The 22,316-nt window shown below is 42.3% G+C and overlaps 1 protein-coding gene across 1 annotated transcript in view; it reads right to left on the reverse strand.

The window, feature by feature from the left end:
- LOC147663160 (disintegrin and metalloproteinase domain-containing protein 12-like) overlaps positions 1-22,316 on the reverse strand; it is a 280,469-nt gene that overhangs the window by 153,135 nt on the left and 105,018 nt on the right. Inside the window, exons 7-8 of the mRNA XM_086950624.1 lie at positions 13,229-13,337; positions 6,853-7,008 (exon numbers count right to left, since the gene is read on the reverse strand). Of these exons, the coding sequence (XP_086806750.1) occupies positions 6,853-7,008; positions 13,229-13,337 (265 nt within the window). The remainder of the gene's footprint in view (positions 1-6,852; positions 7,009-13,228; positions 13,338-22,316) is intronic.

The following is a 22,316-nucleotide window of genomic DNA, read 5'->3' on the forward strand; positions in this document are numbered from 1 at the left end:
GTTATTCAAAAGGCCAAGAATTTTAGGATTTTTGCAGAGTACACATGGGAGAAGCAAGAATGAGTTCTAGAACATCGCATTGAACAGTGGGACACTAAAAATAGTTGTAAAACTAAATCTAAAGTAGTCTCAACTCCTGTAAGATAAGAAATGGCTCATTCAGGACACATTTTTATCACTTCCAATTATAATTCTTTATTACGCTCAAAATTAGCTTGTTGACTGAAATACAAGTCATTTAGTTGTACTAGAGGGTGTTTCGATGATGAGCTCTACCTTTCTTAGGCTTTATCTGTTCTTTAACCCTATTGATCATGTCTTCTATTCCTACCGCACACTGGGAAGGAATTACCGACTTTTCCTATGAAAGCAATGACTCAGGGTAAGAGTGAAACAGACATCAAGCAACACTTTTTTTGTACTAGGAATATAAGCGACACTGTGCAAAGGAAAATACCCATCTAACTTGACGGCTTTTCCTGCAATGAACATTTCTCAAACACTGTGAATTTTGATGATTATTTCAGTTTTCAAGTGGTTCTCTAGGGCTCATCAACAGGTATCTCCATTCTCTACATACCAGCTTCATGACTGGGAGCTTTCTTTCAGATACTTAGGTTTTGCTCTATTTCTGAAACACCACGAGATAGATAAAAACCATGATGTTCTTGTCCATCATGTTCTTGCTCTTATAAAGAAAATGTTGTTATTGCTCTAACTCCTTTTTCTTAAGAATCTGTTTCCACAATAAACTTCTTTCAAGTATCAGGATTACGCAAAAATGGTGCTTCACTAATCATCTGTTTCAGTGTACTAATTGTCCCAACCAAACATTTGTGTGATCCACAGAAATGCCAGAGGCATTCACTGTAAATCCAAGATACCTAACATTTTCCTTCTCAAACTCAAACTTCAAAAGTGTATAAGACAAATGATACTGCTGAAGTCTTGTAACTCCAAACATGTGTATCCTTGATGTTCCACAAAGTCTTTGAAAACATTATTAAAATAGAGCAACACAAACCCATTTTAGACATCAAGGAATATTGAATTCACAAAGCGCTGAAGGATTACAGGAGCATTGCAGACCACAACGGTATTATTCAGTATTCAGAATTCCAAATTGGAACGCAGAAAGCTGCCTTCCAATAGTCACCTTCTTTTCGATTAAATAGAGACCTACCTGGTAAATCATGGTTACTAAAGGCTCATTCGTCGTGGACTAACTACAAGATGTCAACTTATTTGAACTTCATTAATCAATACAAGATTGAATAGCTTGATCTTCTTAGGTAGAAGGACGACAGGTTCGCCAGCAGATGCATGAAAAGGCCACTGTTAAACCAGTTTGCAAATTCTGCTGTGAGTTAGCCTTTCTGATGGATACATCTGCCAGTGAATTCCTCACCTTGTGAATATCCCCTGCGCCAACAGCATTCGAAATTTTTTTCGTAGCTATCCACGCCAACACGGACGACGTCACAGAAGCATGGCTCCGCTCATGGCTCCACTGACGTCACCGAAGCCATAAGAGTGCCTCGTGGGCGCGATGACGTATGTTCCCTTATTTCTGCGCCATCAACGCTAACGGTTTTCAGGGACTCTCCGTAGCTTGTGTAGTTAATTTGTATTTCTGGATTGTATTTCTGGTCTTCTCTTGTTTCTTTCCTGAAGATGTTGTTGAGGAAATCAGGGTTCAGGCCTGTAGAGAGTGCGGAGGACATATGTCCATCACAGTTCCTCACGAAGATTGTGTCTGGTGCCTGTCGTCGGATCACGACGTCGAGGGTTGCACTTGCTGTCGCAAGAGGAACCCGAAGGCCGATCAGAAGATTGTATAAAAGCATGGTCCTGCAGTGGAACCGAAGAGTGGTTAGCTGCTATTAAATGGGATGTCCTTCATCTTAACACTCGGTGACCAATAACTTCTAGCATAACAGTGTCAGCGTAATTGAGAGAGACAAATGTTAAGGGCAAGCTATCAACAGTTTAATTACTTCTGAAGACTTCTTAACCCTTGTAGGAATTTTATTTTTTGTGGTCCAGTCCTGATCAATAAACATTCCACTGATGCTACAATCCAGTAATGCATAGGTGTTAACAACCTTCCCATCTTCTGTTCTCATTACAGTCAGTAGAAGGAACAAATGAGTATCAGTATTGTCAAAGGACTTCTCGCAGGTCCTACTTGCATAGGCACCTCTTCAGACAATGGGTTAGGAGAAAGTTCTGATCCAGCACACACAGAATCTCTGAAAAAAATTAAAATATTTGTTGGTGGAACTTTCTTTTTTCTTTTTATATCTCGTTTGATCTATGGTCAATCAGCAGCTCTAGATTGATAAATTCAGAAAATGAAGGACGCTGCAAAAAAAATCTCCTAATTTCTTCTTTCAGTCCACATCAAAAGAGTCATCTGTATCCTTTCAGCTATCAATGGATGAATGAAAATGAGTCACATAAGTCAATATAACCTCCTTGTTGACTATCACACAATTATTCCTCAGTGGAATACCTGAAGTCGTTACATTGAAATGTCTTGGTAAAAGGCTATTAAGAAGGCGTTATGATCATGTAAACAAGCGCCAGAATTAATTGCTAGATGAGTTGCCCAGACCAATGAAGCTCCAATAAGGCAACCAATTAGGTACCTGACTTTAACTCGAGCATGACTAATCTACGAGACGTGAAAAGCAAAATATACTGTAAAAGAATGCAAAATACTCTTATTTTCACTGGGTCCCTATAAAAATGTGGGCATTTGAGGAAGCTACTGGGATATCTGTAGACCGTAATACCAAGGTCTGCTTTAGTGCCAAATTCTTGAGGTGCAATTGTTGCAACTCTAGTGCTGGGTCCAAGGAATGATCCATAGCATTACCAAACCTAGAGTTACTTGCGTCTTAAACTTTCAAGGTCTCAATGCTGAGACTGTCTGTGTAGTTCCCTTCTTGATTTCCTGAGAAAAAGGCCACTCGCCGCAATAGCAACAGTGCCACTATGCATAGAAAAGTATACACGAAAGTTGTCTCCAGAAGAGTGTGCCAGTTTGGAGGAATAGGGGAAAAGAATGAGATGGAAAATAAAGGAACAAATGTGCTGCAATGCATCCATCACTTGGAAATAAGAACTGACATCACGGGGAAAGACTCTACTACTCCATCATGGTTTGAGAACCTCAGGTAGAATTCTATGAACAGACCACCATCTAGTAAAGAAAAGTTTTTTAAGGCTTATCCACTCATCAAAAGTTTGCATTTTCACTGCTGCTCTTATCCCCCAGTGCCCAACAGGGCTCGCAAATACTCCCCTGTGTGATGTGAGCACAGAAATGCCAACGTAGTCTTGGCAGTGAGGGCACTTAGTTGCTCGTTGAATCCCACCAGCTTTACGGTGCAGTGCGGTTTAAACGCACAAACTATCCATCAATAGCGTTCTGTAACAAAGTGACAGGGTGGCCATGAATCTCCACTCGCTCAGACATTTCACTTATTTAAACTACTGTCGAGCGTGTGACACTCACCGAAATTTGATGATTATGTTCCTAAAAATTAATCCCCTCTCGCAGACGCCATGTCTCCCTCACTTGCTACTTTCTCCTTTCTCTGGCGTCATGTGACCCATCTGGTGACCTATTCCCGCCCCAATGTATTGTGGGTTATGTAGTCCCTCATTATACCAGGCGACTAGCATGACTGTTTGCACACACTGGTCGGCCCTAACTCCCCTTTTTTGCTAGACTTTTGAGCGGGTGTTGACTCGAAAAAAAGGGCCTAACTCCCCTTTTTTGCTAGAATTTTGAGCGGGTGTTGACTCGAAAAAAGGGCCTAACTCCCCTTTTTTGCTTGTATCATAAATGGCGGAGTTCAAAGACTGGGCGCAGGGAAGGTCTTTTGAGTCACCTTATTGGTATTCTGAGAACATGGCGACTCCTCCCATAGGCCACGGTGCCACCATGCACAAAACAGTGTACGTGAAAAGTGTTGTGTCTTTTTAGGAGAGTCTGACGATGAAGAAATCTCAAAGCGAGAACAAAAAAACAACTTTGTTTGGAGATGAAGATTTATACTAAAGTGATTATTAAGGCAATAAACACCCCTTGACATTTATGAAGAGAAAAGCGTCAACCACATATTCAGAAGAAGTGTCTAGTAGAAGTTCCATCTGCAAGAAGCAAAAACTTATTCCAGCATCTTGGATTGGGAACTTTGGATAGCATCCTGTGGAGCGACGATCGTCTTGGAAAAGGCTGTGTTTATAAGGTTTCTGCACACTCCTTTCTTGGAATTCATAGCATTCATTTGGCAACAAAGAAGCCCAATTTTGACATTCTACACACCACACTGATTTCTGCATTCCCGCTGCCATCCGTTATGTCTGCCAATCCAAGCGGCCTGTGGAACACCCCTCTGGGTGAGCTAGGTTGCTGAGAGCTAAAATCAATCCAGGCGACAAAGACGCTCTGCCTAGCAGTGGACGAGACAGCCAACAATGTACTTTCCGGCTGCACATGAATCTCTACTTTCTCTTCTGAACATGTGAAGTCTCTGGTTTCTGTACTTCTCTTGTCACAAATGTATCACTTTATTATCCAGTTGTGACTCTTCTTTTATAATCCTAACTGGATGGTTATGTCATTTATTGGTGTGGAAGTTGTGGAGAAGTGAGTGACATTAAGATTATCATTTTTAGAAAGCATATCAATAGGCATAACCAGAATTCTCATATTTGAAATGGAGATAGTGGGGAGCTGGTGCTAAAGCATCTAGAAGGCTCTCAGTTCCAGTTGTTCCTAACCCCTCCATTCAGTTAGGACACAGCTTGCACATGTCCGCCTGGCTAGTGGCAAGGCAAAACATCTACGGACAACTTGCTTAGGAGTGGATGCCTAGTTGGATCAAATCTAACATGTCGGCAGACTTTCCAATATGATAGGGCATTTCACAGTCCTGCTCATTTATTCAGACTGTCACTGCTAGAAGTCTACATTTACAATAATTTCTTGTGTACTGGTACTGTCTAGCAAAAAGGGGAATCTGTAGCAGTTTGGAGTTGGACATCACGTAAAATGACTTCCTTAGTTGTGTTTTCTTAGCTTTTGGTTGTTTTCTGAAGCATCAGAAGACAAACAGTGGACGACTCAAGACATCATCACAATTGTGAGCCTAAGCTCTACCATCAGTCAAACCACAGCACATTGTTCAGCTAAAGACCTCTATTGCATCATCATGAGATGGTTCTATTCAAATGTTCTGCTCATGATTTGCAGGCCAGCATGCATGAGCAATCAGCGAGAACTCTCGTGAATTCAAACTATCCAGGCAAATCATTTAGAACAACGTTTAGAACTGAATAACACATTTAAACTTCAAGATAATCTTACACCCCAGTTTATTGATCACAAAGTCAAACACCTAATGCTTGTTAAGTTGGACCAGCCTCTCAAAATGTGAATACACGTATTCCATGCCAAGTTAACTAAACCAGCCTAAAGAACGTGAGCCACTAATACTTATGAATAGTTTCCTGAATTAGATGTCTGACAGCGAGTAGGTTCACAACAGGTGCAGGACTATTTATGATACTTTATCTACTAGGTAAGATGAGGTCTAGAGAATCAGTCTTGGTAACCAGTTTCACTGACACATACCCCTACTTCGATCAACCAGTTTTACCTGAGAAATCCTACCTAACTTTGGGTGGAGGTTAGAAGTAGAGTGCTGAGTACTGTAAGGAATATACCAAGTGTATTGATTGTTGCCTCTGAGTACAAGCCACTGCATTTGGTATTAACCAGTAACATATCCAAACCTGCCTGGTGATGGCCTTATTATTCCATGACTTAAATGTACCAGGGTTTGTTTTCTATAAAAATTGAATAAAACATAAATGGCAGATGCCTTATTAATTTCTATGGGAATGAGCTTCCATTTGGTATTGTCTCCAAAGAGGATGGTTAGCTAGAAATCTGAAATCCAGAAGGATTTCTGGATAACATGTCCACCTTATTGAAGATATCTTGCTTGTCAACTTGAATATCTGGCGAGGGGAGGTTGTCAATTGGGGAGGCGTTTTATGGGTGAAGGAAGCAGGGAGAAGCTTTCATTTACTCTCAAAGGTGTGTTACGTTAGAAACTAATAGGAATGTTCATTGCCTAACAAATGAGGTGGGAGTAATCAGGTTTGAAAGCTAAGGTTGATCAGAAGTTCTTTAGGACTTGAGACAGAATGCTGTTATACTAATGATGATCTATAACAATAATTGGTGATGTTTCTAGATGTACTATAAAGTCCACATAAATTGCATAGGTTTGGCAATTAATATATTCTTAAGTGTGCATGGAACAGTTGCATGTTGCAGGTGTTTGGCATCCATATGAAAAGAGTATTTCCTAATGACGTTAGGAACTGGGACAAAAATTCTGTTTCAGAGGTACATGCATGCCCATATTCTATTTAGTTTGTTGGAGGCTCTTATGTATCGGCAAGAATTGTATGCAATTTCTGGGTCTTCCTGAATCTTAGTAATATTGCACTTTGAATTTAACTAAAGCCAATGTAATAAGGTGCTCAAGATACATAAAAGTGAGGCAAGCACTACTTGCCCATTAGGAATGCTTACCAAATACACTTTTTTCTCAGAGGAACGGATTATTGCTAATATCATAACCTGAAGGCAATACAGAGAAGCTACATGTTTTCAGAACAAAATAATGTTTTACTTTCTCGTCTATTCTTAGGTTAAACCCAGTATGCCTAACATAATCCTTACTTCCCTCCCCTCCAATACCCGGAAGGAAGTTGATTGTGGTGATCACACAATTGTAAAGATGTTTAACTTTTCTGTTTTACCTGGGATTTTCCAAATGATGGGTTCAATGAAACGGACCTTGGAGGCACAGGCTGTAAGGCGTATTGTGGTGTAGGTGTCTGTGGTATGTCAATGATCCTTACTGGATGACTGATTTCAGTGCGCCCGCAAGGTGGTAGTCTTCTTGTCCCATCATCCTGTGAAGTTTAAGACAGAAAGAGACAATCAAAAAGTGTTCATGATTTTCTTTCTCCTTTGCTGTACCATTGTTAATATTCAAAGCTAGGACCTTTCTACAATATTAAATTCACTTTTTGCAGCCAGTCCGAAAAGACCCAGATCACTTTGAAACCAAGGTCAAATCAAATTCCTTCTTATATAAAAGGTTTATTAGTTTACTATAGCAGAAAATTGAGCAAAATTATCAAAGTGGGATGGGTATACCCAGGTAGTCATTGACTGGGGTGTAGTTGAAGGCCAGAGCGGACCCCGAGCGCTCTGATAAACCCTGCTCAGTAATTTCCTGGCACGGTTCTCGCTTTGATAATGTCTCTTTACATTTGTTGTGCAATTCCTAAAGTCATGTACTAGATGGTAAGTGTTTTCATGATTCTCTGTCAGTAGAATGTTATAAGGTATAACAACTGCTGTATTATTTTTGGTTGTTAGGCGTCTCTGTTTATTTTTATCCTGGAGAAACATGAGCTTTCAATTGAAATCTATTTTAATGAATTGCTATTTGTGAAGTGCATAACAAAATATCTATCTTCGCGTGTACACCCGTTTTCCAGCTGGAAATAGGTTTGAGCATCGCCAGCATACAGTTGGATGTTGATCTGATACTTCTCTTTGAGTTGGGCCAGAGGTGCATGTAAATTTTGAAGAGCAGGTAGAAAAGCGGTGAATGTTGGAGGACACTGGAGGAGGAGGAGGAGGAGGAGGATTGCGACACCCTGATGTGGTCCAGAAAGGAGCCACACACCTTCAGCATGAGGGAAGAGGAGGGCTGTGTTTACTACTATAGAAAGACGAAATTGTGAAACGTTCTGGTGCTGAGTCTTTAGATCTTTAATTTCTGAGGCAAAGTGAGCCCAGATGCTGGAAGTTGCCAATCCACCATTCCGAGGCAGTCCTCTCAGCGTGTATGCCAATTCTCATTGACTGCCACCTATCTGCTGATGTTCATTCTGAGGAGCTGCCAATGAGGATCTCGCCAGCACAAGCACTAGGGCTAGGTCTCGAGCTCCATGCAGCGGGTCATCTGTAGCAATGGTTGGCTGCTGGTACTGCTGCTGGTTGCTTCCGGGAGCGGAGCCGCTACAGTGGGCCAGGAATCGCCTGGCCATCGGGTCTGAAACAAATCCCCTGTTATTTCCTCCTGGGAGCTTCAGTATAGAGTTTCTTGGGAGTTGGGAAAGCGGGATTGGAAGACCCCAGGTAGCATTTTGTGTGGAGTTGGAACAGGCTGTTTCCTGTAACATGCATGCTTCGGTGCCCCACTAGGTGCTATTTTCCTGCCACACACAGAAAACTTTAGAGCACACACATAATGGTAGTGAAAACACACCAATAGTCACCCTATCTGCAGGGTGAATGTGCCATTAGACTCGTCAGAAAAAGGGCTTCAGGACATGGTGCATGAAAGGCCTTTGGGTCAGTCTCCTGCTGTTCTCGCTCTCCTTCCAGTTTCTTATCAGCACTGGCAAAGATTACAATTTTGTTAAAGAGCTACCAGGAATAACACCTTTCCGTTGCTGCTCCTATCCCCCAACTCCCTTATAAACGCATGCTGGCTTCTCAAAAGACACACAAACAGCATGTTGATAGTGTTACGGTTGAGGTAACCTTCATTACAAAACTTCACCGTTTCACAAACAATGATGAAGGCAATTGAACCCACACCATCCTCTGCCCTGGGCATTAATCCCATGGTTTTCCATAGCAAAGTGTTCCAAATGACATATTAAGTCGGGTGTGGACACCTGAAATGATTAATGTAAGAGCCAAAATGGCCAAGTGTTCTTTTGGCATATTTAGGTTTGCATCCAAGTTAGGCTCAAGACGGATACCAGACATGGTGTACCTATATCGCCATAAATGTGTTGCTCTGGCCCTATATGGCTCAGGAGTGTGGGGCCATTGTAATAACAACATGCTCCAGGTTGAGGAAAACAAATTTGTCAAAAAACTCCTGTGTTTACCATCTTCTGCCTCAACAAAGCTGATCCATCAGGAGGTTGGTCTAGAACATCTATCTGACTTGATCAGATTAAGACCCCTGTTAGTATGGAGATCTATATGGGCTAAGGAACAGACTGGTTTTACAAGAAAGATTATTTTAGATTGTCTTCATATGGACAAATGTTCCCGCATCCCCTGGCTTAACTATATTATCCGAACATTTAATGATGTTTTTAATCTCACGGTGCGTGATAACCCTTCTTGTGTTTTAGATATCCCGAAGAGTGAGATTAAACATGAATTTCTGAGGGTTAGCATGGTGAAGCGTAACGCAGCTACTGCTCAGTTCTCCTCACATGTTTTTTACGACAGATACACTAAGGAAGAAATGGGGCTTTCAGGATACCATAAATTGGTTACTATCCGATCCCACCAATATGTTTTGACAAGATTACGGATGGGGATTGTTCATTTGCTTGTTGCGTATCCTGTAATGAAGACCTATACTGCCCCCTGTCCGTGTGATGGGACCACAAAGCAAAGTACGGAGCATTTTTTATTGTTATGCCCTCTTTATCTCCACCTTCGAAAAGTATATCTGAAACCGCTTTTCAAAAAATATAATGTATCCACTATTGTATCGGCCATGGGGCTTTTATTTGGACTTAATTCACAGGACATCTGTTTTTTTACTGCTGTATATATTTTAAAATCGATAAGCTTGAGGAAAAGCACCCTTTTTTGATATGTGATTAACTTAAAACCTGCTGTACCCTCATGTTTTATTACTTATGTATGTATGTACTTTTATGATTATTAATCAATGATCGAATAAAGTTTTTGAATCGAATCGACATATTAAGTCAGCGGAAGCATCGGATATGAAAGTAGACATAATGTCCTGCCTTCCATTTTACTTACCAGTGTGTTTTTAATAACATTGTATTTTTCACACATGGTGTCAGTCACCTTGATTTAACGTGATGTATTTTAACTTGAAATAATGTACTTTAGCTCATGAGAAAGCTGAACACAAAGTTGTTTCCATTGTTAACTGGCAGGAGGCACCTGCCGCAATGTCAAAAAACCATGTTGTGTGTTTCCCTACAGTCCATGGCAGGCACCACACGGTGCCTGCCACCTGGTGCAGGGAAATGGCCAGTGCACAACCACCTTCCCCCAACACAAGGGGGCCCTGCATCGACTCCAATCCCCGCCAGCCTTTCCTGGCATCCTCGGAGCCATGGGTGGGCATGTTCCCAAAGTGGAGCCTTTTTCCTCTCTTTTTCCATCATGGATACGCCTGACTGCATAACGCTCAGTATGACCTTTACTTTTCTCACACAGAGTATGACCAAAGGCATCCCTCTCCCCCATATTGGACTCATTATGCCTTATCAAGGCTTATAACATGTATGTTTTTTGTCAATCACGATAAACAGAGATATGCGTGTGTTTGTGTCTGTATTTGTATATGTTTATGTGCCTAACGGATTTATGGTATCACTAGTGCTCTCTTAGTTTAGCAGGAAAATATATCATACGTTCCACAATGGTGTAGTGTTTATTAAGCATAATAGGTGCAACATGGCCATCATGCCATATTTTACTAACTCTATGCCTTTATGTACCATTGCAGATTTCAGATAAATAATAACAATTAGGAGCTTTTGTTTTGATATTTATTATTTCGTTTTTAATCAGCATGCAGTGAGCTTCAAGATAACAGTAGTGGTATCAGGAAGTAGATCTCCTTGGTCCTGAAGAAAAGCCTTGAGGTAGGGCTTCAAACATGTTGACATGTGAAATCCACAGACATTATCCTATTGAGATTCCTTGTTTTCCCACTTTTTAATAATACTTGATAGAGGTGCGAATAAATAATATCTTTCCTACTAGCCAGGTATTTTTAATTCCTCTTAGAAAACCCTCCATCCCACTCCTATCTTTTTTCATCTGGAATAGTCTAATACCATCAGTCCTCCCACATACTGGTAGGTCGCAGAAGGCCCTGTTCCACAGTGGAACGGGAAGAACCCAATGATGAAGCATGCCACCAAGGGGAAACCCTGGTGGGTGAGGGTTATTCAAAGAAATGTTCTGCCTTCAAGAACATCTGAAGGGTAAGAAAGAAGTTTCTAAGGACGGAGGGACTATCTTTGTTTTTGAGGCAGAGAAATGACAACTTTCTAAAAATTTCATTTCTGAAATAGTGATATCAATTCCGACTTGACCAAGTAAGTTGGAGTTTAACTTACTGTTGAAATGAGTCCTTGGATCATGGTTCAAGCTGCTCCCAAACTAAAGTTAAGCATTATAAATTGTTATACTATAACCCAGTGTTTTCTTGTCACTGTGAACAACTTATTTGTAGGTTTTTAGCTTCCAGGACATATGTTTGTCCTACTTTTTAAATACCATTCACTCTGCCTTGTTGGCCTTTAAAGCTTACCTTATGGGTGAATTATAAATTCTTAAGCTGAAGGTTTACTACTGCAAACCTAATGTGAAGCTGATAACCTACCATTTGGCTCCTTGTGCGCCCATCACCCGAGGTAGAGGTCTGGATTCTTTGCACTCTCAAATCAAGAACTGAGTGAGGAGTACCTTGAAGAGTATGTGATGACTATGTATCCTGTTCTTGCCACTTGAGCCTTCTATCTACCACTCTGAGGCTTTTCCAGAGTGTTAAATGTCTTCACAAGTTCTGGATTAATTACATTACCCAATGTAATGGAACCAACCTGTTTGCACTAATTGTTAAGATGAATATGCTGGGAAATTCAAACCTTATTATTTTTGTTCACTAGAGATCTGACCGAGTGAAGTCACAGCATGCTTAAAAGACCTTGGGCCTCATTTATGAGGCTTTGCGTCACTTTTACGCCGCCGGTGCGTCACTTTTTGTGACGCACCAGTGGCGTAAAAAATGCGCCTTGTTGCTTTATATTTACAAAGTGGCGCATCTAGGTAGATGCGTCACTTTGTAAATCCCTGCGCCACATTATACCTAAGCCTGGTATAATGTGTGCAAGGGGGGGCGTATTGACGCAAGAAAGGGTCATGGAAGTGACGCAGTGAAATCTATGAGATTTCACTGCGCCACTTCTAGGACTCAAATGCGTCAACATCTTATGCCTGCCGCACAGCAGGAGTAAGACTGACGCAGGCCCTTTCACATGGGGCTTGCTCCATGTGAAAGGACACATTGCTGGAGTTGCGTCACTTTTGTGACACACTCCAGCAATGCGTCACTTTTGCGCCTACAGATACATCAGAAATACTGACGTATCTGTAACTCCTTGCGACATGATGCGTCATACTGTAAATATGACGCATCATTGGTGTCGTAAGGAGGGCGCAATGAAAAGTGACGCCTCGCTGTTTTCACGCAGCGAGGCGTCACTTTTCATAAATGAGGCCCCTTGTATCTTGCGCTGACTTCTGCGTGAGCCTGTGTGGCCAGGATTTCTTTCATGTTTGTAACCCGCTGTGTCCAAGGGTTCCACTCTGTATATTCCCTACCTTGGAACCTGATCCAACCATTTAAAGCACCTTTTTAAGTGTTATACTACATTTTAACTGGCTCATGCTAGAAATGACAGGATGGCGTAATCCATTTGCTGCCCTGCATATCACTTAATCCCAATTCAGCAAAAAAAGAACTGCTGTGACACACGTGGATCTTGACAAGTGTTCTTTCCCAGAGACATAGATAGGGCCCCATGGACGTCCATTATAACAGGTAGCTTTCGTGACTTTAATAATACACTTCGCTTTATTGACTTTTCTGTTTTGTATTTAGTTAAAGCACCTTTACTTTTTCAGAACCTCCTTGGCTTAGATAAAGGTTCTTTATTAGTTTATCTGTATTCCATTTTGAATTGATGTCTACATTGACAAACCCCGTGTTTAAGTAATGTGTGAGCTCTACTCATGCTACTAAAGGATGCCCAAAAGTATGTCAAGCTTGACTCTGGCCCACCTATGCATATTTCTCTGGCAAGGGTTTCGTGGGAGATTATCCAGCCACCATCCACCCTTTTTTCTGCTAGTATTTTCCTTAAATGTGTAGCTTGTTTTGCATATTTCCCCCGACCCTACTAGATTACAAATGATCTTCCATAAGGAAATACATTTTACTTACACAAATAATGGTAAAAAATGTTCAGCTGGTTGTAAGGGCACAATATCGGTTTTGCCCTGCCTATTCACAAGTCTAAATAATGTGCTTACCTTACTAATTTGTATTTGTTCGGGCTTGAATAATATCTTTTTCCTGAGTCTTCTGTCATGGTCCTGAGGTACCTCACTTGAACACGAAGACCTTGTCGGGCCCATTGATCTACAATGTAAATGTATACTTGTTGAATAAAATATTTTGAATTAGTATTTAACTTCAATTGAAAGAAAGTCTTTGAAGAGATCATTCATTACTAACAAATTGCACAGAGCACAAAAAAAGTCTAAATGGTCAAATGATTTTGCAGGATTAAAATAAATATAGATTTTTTTCCCTGAAGCTGCTAGCCTATTAAGATTGCTCTTGCAGTCTGTGGGGATGCATCTTTTTAACTCCCAAGAGATCGTTCTAATGAAGCTGGCATTTAAGAAATATTGACCTTCAACATGGAAGCTCAACTCACTTGATGGTGTTCAGATCAAAAGCCATTGCGTATGATGAATTCATTATAAGGAAACTTTAAAGAAGGCACAGATCATCCCATTTTATAATTGGTTGATTAGAAAGAGCTCTTTTGTTAAAAATACCTGATCCACAAAGTTCGTGAGAATAAAATTCTAGCGGAATTGGAAAGGCAGAGCAAAACTAATGAATTGTGCAGTTTCTGAATCCAGACCTGTGTTGTGTTATTGCGGTGACTGTGTTGCTGTGTTTATTTAGTTTGAAGGAATGCGAGAACACTTTCTTTGTATTATGAAAGTGTTTAGTGAGGTATTTGGTATGACCTAGAAGTGCCAGAAGGAATTCGAACTTAAATCTGCTAGGATATGACTTCTATTGAGTCGATCTGATTGACTTCTGAAGAACCACAAGGGCTCTTACATCTAAACTGAACTGTACCTGTTGCTATTGACTTAGTTATTTCCATTGCACATGACAGTTAATCAAAAGGAAGTATTTGTACCCAAAAAACATCTATCACGCAGTCACTGACCATTAATTTTACACAGTGGGCATTTTTTGGGAAAAGGGAACTGTTATATCCTCATAGTGTTATTGTATGTTATCCAGCCTAGCTGTCTCCTAACTGCTCAGCCAGAGTGAGAGATGGTATTGGAATGTTGGTGTGACTGTGATGAATAGAATGCCTGGGTGCCTGTGTGGATCCGTGGTGACAGTTGGAGATGGGCTGAGCAGCAGGGAGGCTGCTCTTGGTGGGGCTAGAGTAAGGGCTGGCAACTGGAATAAAGAATTATGTATGTATTTACTGGGAATCAATAAAGAAACCAACAAAACTCTACCTGGCTGCTTGTCATAGGATACAACATATTTTGGCAACAACCTGGACTCAAGAGTAACCGCAGGAAGCTTGTTTGGAGCTACAGGCAAGCCAGCCGCACCAGTGTCCTTGTCAACGGACGGTCCCACCCACCAGTGTCCTTGTCATCGGACACCCAGCCTGGACATGCTCCATAGACATTACAACATTTATGGACTTTTATGCTGGTGGATGTTTGGTCTAAGGATCACCAGTTCCACATTCTTTTGTGTCTACCACTTTGATGCTTTCATTTTAAAAGAAATTACTGGCTGCACAGATGCAAATTATGGACTCTCTTTACTTTGCTTAGAGGTTGCTTAGACTGTTTCAGTGAGAGGTCTTCACAGGCACACAGGAGTGATGTGGCTGTACTAATTTTGTGCTTTGGAGTAACATGGAGAGGGCAATTAGTGGGTTTGAGGAGTGCCCCAACTGGGACTAATTGCGCTCGTGGTTATTTGAATTAAAGCTTGTCTACACTTCTTATTGTTTGGGTCTGCGTGGGATCAAAGGATCAACCTCCATGCCACAAACTTGTATTGTGCTATTTATTTCATGGACTTTTCTGGTGAGCCCATTCAAGTTCTCTACAGTTTTTTTCAAATATGGCAACCTGTGGCATGTGTCAGTTTAACCGAAATGGATGTGCGCGTCATTTTCAGCGCGTGCAGGCTTACCTGCTTCGATTGGAGTGTTGTGGAAACCCTGCAACTTGCTGAGCTATGTCAGCATCATCCAAGTCAGTTTTCTCATCATCGTTCTCTACGCAGCTTGGCACTGCTGAGCTATATCTTGCTGCTTACAGGCACTGTGAGCCATCCGTCTCTGCGTTCCCTGTGTGCCGCCATGTTGGAATTAGCCATATCATACAAGCACGATCCACGGAGGGAGTTTCTTTTCTGGCGCTAGTTTCGCTTTGCCAGCACTGGATCAGTCTTGCAGCAGACCCAGGATTTCACAGTGGTTTCCGCGGCACTGGAGACTCGCTGGAGATGCAGGTGCTGTGGTAAGTGCCAGCAAGGACCCCCTGTGGATACCAGAGCCTCGCTTGAGATGCAGGCGCTGTGGTGAAGTGCCAGCAAGGACCCCCTGTGTGCTATGTCACACACAATCTGAACCTTCATTTTATGTCAACCAGGTTTTTTACATTTTATATTTAACGAAGATCTGATGTGCCTGGTGGACGTTGGTGTATCCAGGTAGATTGCGGCTCATTTCTTCTTTTTTTTTATTTCCGAAGGCTCTGGTAAAGCACCGGGATACTCCAGGTACTAATTTTTTGTACTCCATGTGCATGTTGATGACAGGCCACAGTGGACAATCGAGGGGCAGCCGCTAAGATGTTCCTGAAGCAGGGCCGGCTCTAGGCATGTGCAAGCTGTGCACCTGCACAGGGCCACCAAACCCCAGGGGCCACCATGCCAATATATATCCTTAATATATTAATCCTCTGAGGATGGATACATATTTGCGTGGTGGCCCCTGGCAGGGATTTGGCGGCCTCCGGCTTTGTTCCACTTCTAAACTCCCTGACCCCCCCTCTTCACTGGCCTCCACGCTCCGCCCCGCCCGGACGCCCTCTTCCGGGCCCCCTACCTACGCTCCCTGCCCAAGGCCACCATGAGCCTAGAGCCGGCCCTGCCTGAAGTCACGTGGTGTTGGAAATGTGTTCTGTTCTTTACGTTGGCTTAAAGTAAGAGAGGGTTTTGTGTTACTATGACATGTGCTGTATTTCAATGGCTCACAGTGTTCTATGTGAGCATCATCACAGTTTTTGGGTCCCAGATTCAATGCACTTATGCTGTCTCCGGACTATATCTTAAAAATATTTTAACCACAGTTCTGTTGAACAGTTGTGTATAGTTGTTTTAGTGAAAATAATAACTATCTGAATTTGCAAATATGTGAGACATCTCTCACATCTTCTTGATTTTGTGATGTCTATGATTTAGTTGTGATAGTATACATTCTGCCTTTGCAAATGTGCGATACTACGCACTCAAGAGGAATTGTTTGACAACCTATTAGTTAGAGTATGGGAAAAATGAAATTTCATAGCTACCCTTTCTCTAGGGAGCTTCTAGTTGTTCTCCTCAGGTGGTTACACCACAATTTAGGTTCCCTCACGCAAGGGTGGTTATATGTCTTGGTGGATGGTTCCCCACCTCTCTGTTTGTTGTTCTTCTATGTCTTTTGTGATGTGTGTAAGTCGTTGTGCTCTACATGTCACTTCTTGTCTGTGTATAGGTTGCCTTGCGCTTCACTTCCTGTTTACTTGTGTGTAAGACGCCCTGCACTTCACATGTTTTGGGTTTGTATGTAAGTCGCTCTGCGCCTCAAATTTTTCTGTCTTGGGTGTAAGTCGCCCGCGCAACACTGGTTAGTGTTGTGTGTGTAAGTCGCCCTGCGCCTCACCTATTGTGCTGTGTAAGTCGCCCTGCACATCAGGTGTTGTTGTTGTGTGTAAGTCGCGCCGCGCATCACTGTGTATACAATCTGTGTAGTTCACCTTGTGCTACACGTGTGTTACGACTTACCCTGCTCTGGGTTGGTCTCTTGGGTTTTGTCCCTTACATGATTGTTTCACCCTTTTGCCTGTTTTGGTTTTGGTATTTGTCTTGAGGTGTGGTCCTCCCTTCATTACATTTTTGGAATTGTTTACTGGGAAGGATGGAGCTATTTCTTGTCATTGATTTATTCTTGCTTGTCAATATGTTTCTTTTTCCTTCAGTTTATGCTGTGTTCTTACCCTTGTGAAGTTGTATTTAGTTTTGCTTCCCTTGGTTTTAACTATTTCATCTTCTGTATATTTTCTTGTTTTGTTTATAGTTATACCCATGTTTTTCCACTCTTTCATTTTTCATTTAACCCCTTGGGCGCGGCTGGAATTCCCCCGCGGTGCGGGCGAATTCCACGCGTGCGCAAATCAGACGGCCGGGAGCCGTCTGACGCATGCAAGGGGTTGAAAGGAAGGGGATAATGTTATATCATCACAGTGTTATTGTATGTTTTTCAGCCCAGGTGTCTCCTAGCTGCTCAGCATGAGTGAGAGATGGTATTGGAATGTTGGTGTGACTGTGATGAATGGAATGCCTGGGTGCCTGTGTGGATGAGTGGTGACAGTTGGAGATGGGCTGAGCAGCATGGAGGCTGCTCCTGGTGGGGCTGGGGTAAGGGCTGGCAACTGGAATAAAGACTGATGTATGTAATACTTGGAACCATTAAAGAGACCAACAAAACTTTTACCTGGCTGCTTGTCATAGTATACGACAGGAACATCAGGTTTTTGCAATTGCTTCTTGGGAAAGAATGGATTAGTTGGGTGCAGTTGTGGGAAAAAGAGCTGGCCGGTTTTTCTATGTTGGTAGATCATGAATTTGAGTCGAGGATTCGGTGTACCCAAAATACAACTATCACGTAGTCACTGACCATTAATTTTACACAGCGGGCATATTTTGGGCAGAAGGAAAATCTGGTTTTTGCTATTGCTTCCTTGAGAGAATGGATTAGTTGGATGTAGTTGGGGTAAATCATGCAGGACTTTTTGTCCTGTGTCTGTAGATCATGAATTTGAGTTTTCAGGCATGGACTACACCAAGGTGCCTATGGTCCTCAACGTGGTCTAGGGATGTGTCACGTTCCAGCGATAGTGAAGGGTACAGGCTAAACAAAAGGACCAATAAAATGGCTAAAACGCTGGGCTGTTCAGTCATGCTGATTCCCTAGTGGATCGCCTGCCAGGTCAACTTGTGCCTAGACTTCTGATTGCGGAAGGCCTGTGGCCACCACCTACCCAGTTATCTTCCATGTCAGAGCTACCCAGTAACAAAAAGATGCCATCCTGGCACTATCTTTCCCCCAACTTACTTCTTAGCTTTAGACCTCCTCCTTCACACGTATACGTGGGGTTGGGGAGGCAGGCCTCTAATCTTCCTGGCCAGTATACTGAGCCATCACCATTTTGAATCTTTACATGTTCTAGGGCATCACGCTTCTCACGGTCTTCAAGACTGCTTGTTCCAGCTCTATTTCTCTCCAGCAGTATGCATGGGTACAGTTGTCCCCTACCTCCTCAATAATGAATGTCTATTCTTGTCAACCATAGGGCGCCCCTGTCGATGGATCCATTTGGAGCTCTGCCCTCCTACCATTGTTTTTTTAGACCATATTGTCTGCTAGAGTGGATTATATGATTTACCTGCACTAAAGAGCAGCAGAGCTGTGCTCTCAGAAGTACTAGGGTAAGCTCTCCCTGCTATGTAATTTCTCTGCTAGTGAGAACTATTTAGTAAACTGATGAAAAGAAAAACTTGCCACCACCAGAGGAGCAGCCCATCTGACATAGTTTCTGAATAGCAATTATGAAAAGGAATTGTCCTTTTTAAATTTGTTTTAATGGCATTTCGTATATAACATAGAAAACATATTTTGCAGTAATGAAAAGAAGTTGTTATGAACAAAACTTTAAGATCAGCAAAGCCCTGCTGTCTTTGAAATCGAAGGAGTGGACAAAGTGAAAGGTTGCTGGATTGCCAAGTAAATAAAATTCCTAACAAAACATTTGGAGATATCATCTAGTGTGCTGGTGCACAGCAGAGCTGTCAGCTGTTTTTACGACACGGTCTTAAGTGCAGTTATACTGAAATGCATACACTCGGAAATTCTTCACGTTAGTGCATTAGGTGCAGACAGTGCAGCCAAGAAACAGAGCAGCGTTTGCCTTTCCCTATTTCCCAGCGTGCTGCCTGAGGCAAATGTTATATGTACGCGCTTTAGACAATCAGGGCCTCATTTATGAGGACCCTTTGCACCACCAGAATGTCACTTTTTGTGACATACTGTGGCACAGGAGCCTGCTCAATATTTATGAGGCAGCAGTACGCCACTTTGAATTCTGCCTCATAAATATAGTTCCCTTTAACGCAGTTTTCTGTGTTAAAGGGGCGTTCCTGGGCTGTTGCTGGGGGTGTTCCCAGCCACATCCATGGCTTTTTGACACTGCCCAAGATTTACGAGAAATTGTAAATCTGAGGCAGCGCCAAAAACTTACGCCTCCAGCATTCTGCAGCACACATAGAAAAGGAAATAACCCTCTTGTGATTGTTTTTGTGCGGGAAGGTTTCCCTTCCTGCACAAAAACTATTTTCCCCTCAAAGCTGGCACCCTTGCACCATGGTGTAAAGGATGCAGCACGTTGGCGCACGGCAGCTCATTGTGCGCCAGCGCTGGGGAAAAGGACAGGAATGCGCTGTATCTCATGGATACGGCTCATTCCTGCCCTTTTCTTTTACCGTAGGGCAGCACAGCAGAGAGGCCTGCGGCAATGGCCTATTGTAAAACCTCATAAATGAGGCTCTCAGTAAATTTACAAACAGGCACATGGCTCTGCTTGCACCACTACACCCTTTCATGAAACGGTTGTTGGTCTAGTTGGGGCCATTATGCAGTGTTGTGATCAGAAAGAGGATTTTAGCAACTAAGCTTATGTTCCATGCTTCTGACCCGATTTTAACCAAACCATGAAGCTTGCACCATTGTGAGCAATCATATATAGTGCTAACCATAAGCATCCAGGCACCCAGGAAGCCTACACTATAAAGCAAGCAACTGCGAACTGCTCTTTATGATGAGATGAGTGTTGAAGCCACAACAGACCAATAAGAGCCTGAGATGTTTCAGGGCGTATCATGTGCTTAACTTATGAGCACTGTCTGAATCGACTATTCCCTTGGAAAGCGAGGTAGCCTAGCAGCTCAGACAGGAGCACGGAGCTCAGTGAGACACAGTTGTCAAGGGGTATCAGTCCAAGGCATCCCGACTCTGCCTATCATCCTTTCGAATAGCTTCAAAATGAGTACCCTTGAATTAAACAACGGTAGCTTAAGCTTCCTTATTAAAGCTTGATTTAGTAGTATGTGAAATTAACATCATACGCACAACGGAGCCCATTCTGACCTGAAACATACAAACGAACATGGGGAAGGGAAGCTGAAGAGAAGCAACAACACCCAGGTGACAACAGGAGCTGCGGAGGAACGGGAGGGACGTAAAAGAAGGAAACAGAAAGACATCCCCTGCTAAGGATTCTGAATAAGTGCTCCCATGAACACCATTGTGCTGTTCCTGCGATATAGAAGGGCGTGGGGGAATTGCTACTGAGGATCAGGAACTGGGAAATAGTTAAGTGACTGTATCTTGCAATGCGTTGGGGATTTAGATGTGGGGAACAAGCAGCATGATGACTGTACCATATCAAGTTATTGTTCTTATTTTGATTTTTGTTCGCATTCTTTTTCTTTAATATGTTATGATGATATATCTCACTGAGTGCATTTGACGTGGTCTTTCTCGAGCTCCGATGTGAGGCAGAATGTTAACTGCAACTTAATAAAAAAGAATGATTTAAAACTCATACGCAGACTGTATGGCAAATCTATGGATGCATAGGTTGTAATGAGTGTACCCTATTCATAACCTTTTAGCAGGCCATTTAGAGTTTAGTTGATCATTTGCCAAAATACTAAATTTCCTTAATTGTGTGATATTCAACCTTAACATTAAATGGTAAATAACACCAAGAAAGAGTGTTTCCACGTTTAAAGGTGCAAAGTTAACACCAGATCCACATTTGAAAAGAGGTGAGCATTTTGTGTGTTGTTAGTGTGCTATTTCTGTGGTTGAGATCTGGTGATAACCCTCTATTTTAAATAGTAAAATAATCTTAAATGCTCAGATACCCTCATATCATTTCTCTAACATGATTCTTTTTAACAGTTCCTAGTCTGAAAGTTATATTACTTTGTTCTCTTCTCTCCTGAACTTGAACCTACTTCATATTGCAGAAGGTACAGTGGCAACACATCTTCACCATGTCTTATTGCTCAAGTGCATTTGATGGTGGATAATGGAAGCACATTTTATTTGCCACATCAGCAATGCATATGTTAGAAGTTAGAAGACTTTGGTGAATTTACTTTATAGGTATTTGAGTTTGATCATTCCACCCGTGGTTCACCAATTAATCGTACTGCAATCAGGCCCTGCTTGAGATTGGGATCTAGGAGGGCCATGAAGAAGCATGGGTGGGCCATAAAGATGAGCAGTGTTGTCCAGGGTCCACCAGGTTTCTGAAAGCGGAGTCTGGGCCTGCTTGACAGTCTTGTACGGATGGGAACTGCATACCATACCTGCTGCCAGCTTCTGTCTACTCGTTTTTACTGTGTATTTCTAGAGGTTTAAATCTATGGGCATGATCTCTTCTGCTTTCTCCACCTCACACTCCTTTCTCTCTGTCTCTCCTTCCTCTCGCTTGACTTCACCCTCCTTTGTCCTCATTTCTCACTCACCTCACCCTCTACTTCCTCCCACGTCACGCTCTTCAACTCATCCTGCTCTTGGTCCACCTTATCCGCATGTTTTCAGGCTGTGCCCTTCTCTTTCTTCTCTTCACGCTTCTCTATTTCTGCCTTATTCTGTTTTCACTCTCTCATCTGACCTCGCCATCCTCTCACTGTAATTCAACTCCACTTCACCTTTCTATTTCCACCTCACCCTTCTCTCTCCACCTCACCGTTCTATCTCCCCCTCACCCTACTTTCTCTTCCTCACCCTTCTCTCTCTTCCTTGCCCTTTTCTCTCTTCCTCATCCTTCGATATCTTTCTCACCCTCCTCTCACTCTTTATCAACCTTCTGTCTTTCTGACGCCCTTCTCTCCCACTCACCATCCTCATTTTTCAAACTATCCTCCCTCCTGCCTCAGCCTCTTCCCTATTAACCTGCTGTATCTCTGATTCACCTTCTCCTCTCTTCACCTCACCCA

Source organism: Lissotriton vulgaris, unplaced genomic scaffold, assembly GCF_964263255.1.
Source record: "Lissotriton vulgaris unplaced genomic scaffold, aLisVul1.2 SCAFFOLD_842, whole genome shotgun sequence".
In the NCBI taxonomy this organism is placed as follows: domain Eukaryota; kingdom Metazoa; phylum Chordata; class Amphibia; order Caudata; family Salamandridae; genus Lissotriton; species Lissotriton vulgaris.